This window comes from Aptenodytes forsteri, unplaced genomic scaffold (genome assembly GCF_000699145.1).
Source record: "Aptenodytes forsteri isolate BGI_AS27 unplaced genomic scaffold, ASM69914v1 Scaffold678, whole genome shotgun sequence".
NCBI classification, from domain to species: domain Eukaryota; kingdom Metazoa; phylum Chordata; class Aves; order Sphenisciformes; family Spheniscidae; genus Aptenodytes; species Aptenodytes forsteri.
Window position 1 is genome coordinate 186,675 of NW_008795698.1, and position 8,624 is coordinate 195,298.

An 8,624-nucleotide genomic window follows, 5' to 3' on the forward strand; every position below is an offset into this window, starting at 1 on the left:
CCGTCTACAGCAGTGGCATTCGCCCATCCTGCTGCCCGGCTCCGTGTTCCCGGCGAGCTCGGTGAGCTCCAGCGCCCTTTGCTGGACTGGGCTCTGCCTTTGCCTGAGGCACTAAGCGATGCTCCAGCAACATCTTCTCCCTCTGGGTTTGCAAAGACTGCGATCAAGTTCTCCACTACCCTCTTCTAGCTGACTAAAATAGTGTTAATTTCCATCAAACACACCAGACCGTGAGTAATTTCTGCAGCTCTTGCAAACCCTTCTCTGATACTTAGATACCTGTTGCAACTGAGGGCAGCAAGGCTGGGCGCATCATCTACTAACAAGCCTTGTTCACATTGTGTGCCCCTCCAGATATTTCTGTTTAATGCCTCGTTGCGTATAAATCCAGGGACTGACTTATTTCTTTGCAATGACACCACGCTCAGTCGCCTTCGGCCACTCGCTGCTGGCAGCTCCTGGCTCTGCTCCCAGCTGCTGCCCCGCAGCCCCGTCCCCTGCCCCGGCACCTCTCTGCCCACAGAGCCTGGGCACAGAGCAGAGGCTTCCCCGTTATCCAGCACCACCACTGCTGCCCGTGCCCCCTGCACCGGCCACGGCCACGTCTGGCGAAACGGCAAACATGCAAAGATGTCTGAGCCGAGAGCCGACTCCCCTGGAAATGGAACCAAAGAAATGCCCATCCCAGTACGACTGTTCTCCATTTGTAATGACTTTTTTTAGAACTGAGAAGATATATATTAAGGAGATTAAAAGTAGTTATTTTAATAACTTACACAATGCTAATTTTAAATCAGAATGCTGTATCAAGTCAAACAGTTGTTAGTCTCGCCTATTATGTCAGTTATCTTAGTCAGTCACATTTGTAACTTCAAAAAAGTAACAGCTAAATTTTATTTTTTTTTAATTAAACTCCATGCTTAGTAAAGCTGGACTGATTAACATTAATTATACTGCCACCCTTTAAGTCTGAATTGATTGCATCCTCTCCGTGACTGAGCCAGGATCAATGGTCAGCCTCTTTGGCCTACAGTTAGCAAGGTCATCTGATTCACTTTTTGAAAAATGAGCTAATATGGACTTTTTCCCGTTCCTCAAGGATTTTTCCAGTGTTACAAGATCTCTTAAACATCAGCATCTATGTCTCAGAGAGGATTTCTTCCAGAAACTGGTTCTGGCTTTTATTGTAACTGCTGAGGTACCTGCCTGTCCTTGCAGAACTGAAAATGTCTTTCACCACTGAGGATGAGCCCCTTCTTACTGATTTTTCGTGGCAAGAGCGTGTGAGCCTGGCCACAACATACAAATTATGTCTGATTTCTCCCCAGCTGCAGAACAGCAATGTTTGTTCGAACCAGCTGCCCTGTCCATGCCATCGCTGGTGATGCTCTGGCAGCGCTGGTGGAGCTGGAGGATGGACCGCTGGCACCCACCCGCCGGGTCCGGTGGGAGCGGGCAGGGAGATAGCCATCAGGGAGGCCAGCGCAGAGCGGGGATGGGCGCAGAGCCCAGCAGTCGCCAGCTTGGCTCGGGAGCTGCCTCTGGTGCACGTAGCACTGTCACCTTTGCGCAACGCCGGTGGCAGGCAGCGACTGTCACCTTTGCGCAACGCCGGTGGCAGGTTGTCCTGCAGAAAGCCACCCACCTGCCAGCAGCCACAGGGGAAGAGTCAGAGCAACCTCAGCGAAGCTCCAACCATGGACACTTGTGAGCACCCACTCAGGAAAACGCAGGCCCTGATCTGGGCTGTGAAATGCAAATGCAAACCCAAATACTCCAAGGGTCTGCAGCGGGCTGGGGCCATCTCCTCCGCTCCACCCTGCTGAGCTGCAGGTAAGCCTGAACCTAAACCAAGGAAGGATGGAGGGGAGGGGGTTGTCCTTCTCAAGGCATGAACAAGGGGAAACATGCACCCACTACAAGTAGTGACCTGCCGTTGCTGCATGCCTGTGCGGGCTGTCTGCAGGCACAGGACCCAGTAGTTTGGGTCCCCTGAAGCTCCCAGCTGTGCTGGCAGCAGCGTGATGCTCTGCTCTGCCTTGCTCAATGCCTTGGCAGCTGGCGTGAGTCCTAAGTGTTTGCTTAAGTCTGTACCCCAATCCCACCTCAAAACTCAACTTCTTTGGGTGCAGAGAAAACCAGGGCTCCAGGAGGGAAGCATTGGGATGAGTGAAGCTCTTCTCAAGGGCCCTCTGGCTATGGCAGGGAGCAGTTGCAGCAGAAGCCCTATCTCCTGGCCGGAGATGTGCAAGGCAGCTGCACTCAGGGAGCAGGTAGCCTTCCATCTCTTTCACATCAGGGGCACTCTCCGGGTCACAGTGTTTATTGGGGATGCTGGAGGTCTTTGGGTGAAGAGCTGCTCTTGCTCTCTGGCTAGGACCACGCCATGGGTTTGTCCCTGGCCCCCAGCCTGTCTGATACCAATAAGCAGAGCCAAAAGAGGCTCAGCCTCCTCTCCACGGCTCTGAGTAGTCAAAATAGTACAAAACCTCCCAGCCTGAAGTACTCCAACAGAGGACCAGCTCTCTCCACAAGCGAGGTGGCCTTTGCAGGAGTGTTGCAGCTAACGAGCTATTATCAGCTCTGCCTTGGGCTGATCAGATAATTGCAGCTTTAACAAAAAGAGTAGGCAGAACAGGATGAAGCTGCAAAGCTTACGTCAGCCACTAACAGATCTTTCGGGTATCACCTTCAGCTGCCAGATGGGAGCTGGTCGTTGCAGCTAGAGATACGGGGTGTCTGCAAGCTCTGTAAAGCAGCTACAAAGTCCACTTAGAGAACAAGAAAAAAAAGTTCTCTTCTTGGAGTACCTGCTCAAGATGTTCAGGAGACACCATCAGGGCTGGATATAGCAAGACCCGGTGGCTTGGGTCCAGCAGGAACCATTGCAGGATGCAGCGGGTCCTGCACCCCTGTGGCCGGGGTGACCATGGGTCAGGACACCAGGGAAGCCACAGGACCCTCCGGATGGGGGAGCAATGGGAGCCAGGCAGAGGCACCGGGAGCCAGGCAGCACGAGGCTGGGCACTTGGTCTGAGGCTCAGAGACGAAGAGGACGGGACCTTGCTGGCTCACAAACCCACAGTGGTGCTTCCCAAGGTCAGGGCCTCTTGAGACAGAAATGTCTTTATATTTAAATAATCCTGGGTGGATTTTTCTTCCACGGATCAGTACAGCTGTTTGCAAACTGCATAAACTTCCAGCATCAACACCCTGCTCTGAGGAGCAGATACAGACCATCACAAGGGGCTCGACAGCTTCATCACACAGCAGATGAACAAGCACTGTCTTTGCCCATTTCACGAGATGCTCCCTCCTTCCTGAGTCAGGAGAGACCTTGAGCAACCATTTCCATCTCCAACCCCCCTCCCCAGATCAGAGGCGAATCTGCAGCTCCCTGTCCCAGCTCCCTGCTCGTCTCTTTTCCAGGATGGAGGCGTCTGGTCTGGCCAGGTAGGTGATCCCACCTGAAAGCTGCCCCATACACCTGGTCACCCTTCCCTGGGGCTTTTGCAGCTTGACTGCACGCTCTGAAGCGTGGGCACCAGACACAGATGCACCACAGGGACTTACGCTGTGGCAAAGGACATTTTCTGTTTTCTTCTCGAGTCCCTTCCTGATAATTCCCAACTTTGAGTGAGCGTTCCCTGATCGGTGCCAGGCATGGAGCTGACGTTGCCAGAGTACTATCCGTTATAGTCCCAGGTCTCATCCGCCAGCACGTCAGTCAGCTCGGAGCCCATCACCGTGGGTTTAAAGTTAAGGGATTTCTTGCTTTTAAGACCATTTTCTGATTTTCACTTCCACACTGAATAATTTCACCTGGGCACTCTCTCCCCCAGTGAAACACTTTGTCCGTAACATGGGAGAAGCCCCATCACGGTAACGCCTGCGGAGCAGCAGAGCTGGTGGTGAGCACCAAGGAGGACAAGTGACGGCAAGGAGGAGACCCGGCTGACACCACGCTTGGGGCCAGTTGACACTGCGCACTGCAGTGTGGCTGAGCGTGAAGCCACACTCAGAAATACCAAACACAAGCTGCATCAACAAAATTGACAACTTTAAAGTTGGGAGGCAATGACCTGGGGGAGGTCAATGAGAAACAAACCTGATGCCACCCCGCTTTGATGGAACGAGCTCCCCTTTCTGCCACCCTCCAAGGAGCCACCGCCAAGCCAGCAACCTGGTGACGAGATCTCTGAGTCCAGGTATTCACACCCAGAAGAGACAGGAGCAGAGGGAAAGTCTCTCTGAAGGACTGTGTCCTGCTACTGCACAACACTGAAGCCCACTACAGACCATCGCCCCAGCACCTAGACCTGCTCAACACTCCAGCAATCCCCAAGGAAGAGCCTGGGGGGCTTCCAAGGGGGACATTTCCCCTAAAATCAGCACAGATCTGCTAGAGAGCTTCAATCTCCCCTGCTCTCTCTAACACAGTAATAGCAACCAGAAAAGCTATTTTCACAGGGGAAGCTCCCGCTCGGCAGTTGGGATCCCACTGCAGAATTTGGCCGTTTCCAGGAGAAAGCATGGCCAGACTCAGCAAACCCGGCAGCAGCGGCAGCAGCGGGCAAATTTCCAAGCCCCATTCCCAGCTTCCTACAGGCTGCTGCTCTGGGCGGAGGGCAGCTCCCGCCGAATCCTCACCCCGAACTAAGGGATCGCACACTGAAGCCACAGCAGTGCGACAGTACGTGAGGAAATACCATTTTCCAGTCTGTTTTTTAACGATGTTTGGCTGTTGCACACACCCACAGTGCCTCGAGTGCACTGGAGGAACCGCAACAGTGCTGCAACTGGAAAATTGTCCTGCTGAGACATGCAGCCGCTGCTGGCTGTGTGACACCTGGACTCCCCCAGCACTGAGATGCCAGCCCAGCTGAGGTAACTGCAGCCTCCTCTTTTCCAGTTAATGCCGTCTGCTGTAAGGCTGCAGCCTCAGGGCGCTCGGGGTGAAGCACACGTGTGTTTCCCCACGCCTCGGCAGGACACCCGGCACGGCTGGATCCCAGACGTGGTCTTCGTCCACTCCTGACAGTCCTCTGACTCCTCGCTGACACTTTCGACAGGCAGCTGGCAGACCTGGCTGCACCGCCTGTGCCTCGTGGCAAACCCTGCCGCACTGTCGGACCTGGCTGCACCGCCGGTGCCTCGTGGCAAACCCTGCCGCACTGTCTGTGCCTCGTGGCTATTATTTGCTATTGCCACTGCTATTCCTGATCTTAGCCAAAGGCAGCTGCAGGGACGCTTTTTCTGATGATGCATGGGCAGACCTTTCCCCTCTGCCCTGGACAGTGGCCTCTCTACTCTGGTGCGTTTGCAAGAATTATTTTCTGCAGACCTGAACAAGGTGCTGAGTGATGCAGAAATCGCACAGGTGAATGTGCAGCAGTCGGTAACACTGCAGCGCGTCAGGTTACCATAGCACAGAGTCCCTAGAGTGACAGTATCGAGATGGAAATCAGAATAATGATCAGTGTTTAGATGGGAGAGGGGATAAGGAGGGACAGCCCTCCTCCTCTCCATGAGGATAACTGTCATGTTGGTCTTCAAACTACTTTTTTAAAAATTAGATTAGTTTATAAGGGATTATCTAAGAATGCCATGAAATAACACAACACAGGAGCAGGAGCTGCCAGCTGTCCTGGGGCCACCGCGCGTCCCAGCCTGCAGATGAGGTCCCCAGCTGCACTCTGTGGTGCCTCTCTCCAGCTGGGAGACCGCAGGTGCAGAGTGCGGCCCCATCCTCACCCCTGGCACAGCACCAAAGCGAGACTGACTCAGCCCCAGCACCGGCTCCTGCCTCCTCTCGCTAACTGACTTCGCAGCGTGCACGTGGCTCCATCGCGTTCTCCAGCTCCCACCCCCAGCACCATCACACCAGCAGCTGGAGGACCTCGACACTGGCTGCCAGTAAAGGACGCAGCCGTGCCCACAGGGACCCACAGGGCACCGTTTCTGCTCCCCCTTGGGCCCACCCGTGCCAGCGTGGTGCCGGGGTGCAGGGAGCAGGGCCAGGCCAGCTCGGGGACGGGGATGAGCCCCAGGAGCCCTCCTGAGACCCTCTTCTCCAGGCATCGGCACATGCATGACCAGGGGAGCATTTGCCCGAGCTGCTGACCCCAACCTGCACCGTGGCCCCCCGGCACCAGCGCAATGTGGGGTTTTGTGGTCTGGGGCCTCAGGGGCCTTTGCACCAGGGGCACAAGTGGGGGTCCCCAGGTGGAACAAGGCACTGCGCCGGGTGACAGCTCCCTTTGATGCCCTGTGCGTGAGGAGGTTCGCGTGCAGGACGGCCGGTGTCACCCCTGCACGGGCACAGCCGGTGCCTCCCCCGCTGGGGCACCGTCCATCCCGCCACGCACCAGAGCTGAGCCCCCCCCGCAGCACTGGCCCCCCGCCATACCTGGGAGAGCAGCGTGGGACCCTCCAGTGGGGATTTCATCAGCTGGTTCAGGGAGAGGAAGAACCGCTGCAGTGAGCACTGGAACTCGGCCGTCTCCTTTCCCTCGTAGAGCCTGCAACAGCCAGAGTCACCGCACTGCCACTGCACCGTGCACCTTCCCCTGGGGACTGTGGGTGTCACCTGCGATCCCAATTAATTATGCTCCTTCGTGACCATTTTCCATAGGTGGGTCTAGCAGCAAGCCCTGGCACGGCCACTACCCCGGTATGGCCACTGCCCCGAGATGGCCACTGCCCTGGCACGGCCACTGCCCGGCCCCAGGGCCAGCCAGAAGCAATGCTTCAGATGTGCAGAATTACCCATATTGAAGACTGCTATCTGCTCTCTTACAGTATTTATATACACCACTTACACAAACTCACATATATACTCTGGTTTGTTTTTTAATAGACTCTTTTACATGATTTTGTACACTGAAGTCCTCTCAAAGGAGGTTAGTATCTTCCCACCTGAGCAGGAAACCTCCTGCGCCCTCCAGCCTGAACACGACCTGCGTGACCAGTTGCAGAACAAACCAAACACGTGGGGAATTTTAGCCATGAGACGTGCAACACTGTGAGGAAGTTTCAAAGCTGCTAATCAAATGCATAATCGTAAGAATAAAGTCACCGTAATAACTCATTGTGAAAAACAGGTCGTGTTTGAGCTGATTCACCCCATCCATTGACACAGCGAATGAAGCAGTGAGCCCTGCTGGGGAACGATTTGCAGGTACAGATGGGGGAAATAAGGGATAAAATGCTGATCTCCCCACGGCTGCAGAGACAGATGTGTCTTCCAGCCCGAGCTGACCCCTGCACGCTGACCACCACTGCGGCAAGCAAAATGTGTTTGGTTCTTAATTGTGTTTCGGTTTCTAATTGTGCATACAGCAGCAGAACAAACAAGATCTGTCATTTTTTGCTTAACAGCTATTTTTATTGAATCTAGTTTTTGTAAAAACTTTGCTGCTTTGTGTTATATAATTACAGTTGGATAGTTCTCCTTTCAGATTCATCTTTCGTATCTGGTAAACGAGCCCAAGGGAACATAGGAAACATCGCAGGTTTGGCAGCGGTAACAAGCCTGTTGATCTGCCTGAGGCATCTCAGATGTGCTCAGACAAATGCATCGGCGGAGCAGCGGCTGGTTTACAGCCCTTGGCTGACTTCCAAGTCAAAGCAAAGCTTAGACTAACTCAAGACAGGTCCCTCCCTCTCACCCCCTATGTTAAAAGTTACTAAGCAGTGGCAGCCCCCAGCAGCACCCCCGGCTCCGCAGCCCCATCCCGCAGCCCTGGAGCCTGGCCCAGCTGCTCTGCCTGGCCCAAAACCCCGCCAGAAGCCGGGAAATTTAAAGAAATCTGTATGTGTTAAAATAAGCAAAAGGAAATGAAGGTCCACATACAGCTTTTACTCTCACAGCAATTATATCAATTTATTAGAGATTTGTTGGATTTTTCACAGTCCCTCTTTTTAATGCACCTACCCACAACCAACTGGCGTGGATTTTCAAGCTCACCTCCACCGTAAACTCTTGCCTACAAAATACTGTATTTTTATTTTAAAGAGGGCATGCACGAATATGATATGCTATTTTAACAACTGTAAGACATATTGTCAGCACTGATTTCTGAACTTTTAAGTGTGTAATGACTTAAACCAGAGCAGTATAAAGCAGTCAGAGTGTGCAGGTCAATTAAGCCAAGACAACGGCTGATTTCCATTGCTGCAGCAGATGTGGGTCAACATGGTCTTTAATTATCACCGACCTACTGGTTTGGAGGATTTTATCAGGAAAACTGGCAGGCAGAGCCCAGTCCTTCAGCCCAATGCCTCTTGGGTGTAAAGACACCAGGCATGCTCCTGTTTCAGTTCCTACAGCTTCAGGCTCCAGCACACAACCAAGCTCGAGGAGCGGCACAGAAATCCTGCGAGTACTGACAGTGAAGTGACAGGAAAAATTATCCGTCCACCAGCTCACTAAGCAGATTATTACGGACTGCGATAAAAACCGTGCTGAACGTGATTTACTTGGGAAGGGTCAGCGTGGCTCTCAGAAAGGAACACCCTGCCTGCGGACCCCCAGAGCTCTTCCGCAGGAGCCTCCAGCCAGACAGCGGCTGGAGCCCAGCAGCTGTGACAGCCTTTGGGGACCCCAGGGACCCCAGCAAAGT

General features: G+C 53.7%; 1 protein-coding gene across 1 annotated transcript in view; it reads right to left on the reverse strand.

Moving 5' to 3' along the window:
- LOC103902155 (dedicator of cytokinesis protein 2) overlaps positions 1 to 8,624 on the reverse strand; it is an 89,322-nt gene that overhangs the window by 52,732 nt on the left and 27,966 nt on the right. Inside the window, exon 23 of the mRNA XM_019473089.1 lies at positions 6,410 to 6,521. Within this exon, the coding sequence (XP_019328634.1) occupies positions 6,410 to 6,521 (112 nt within the window). The remainder of the gene's footprint in view (positions 1 to 6,409; positions 6,522 to 8,624) is intronic.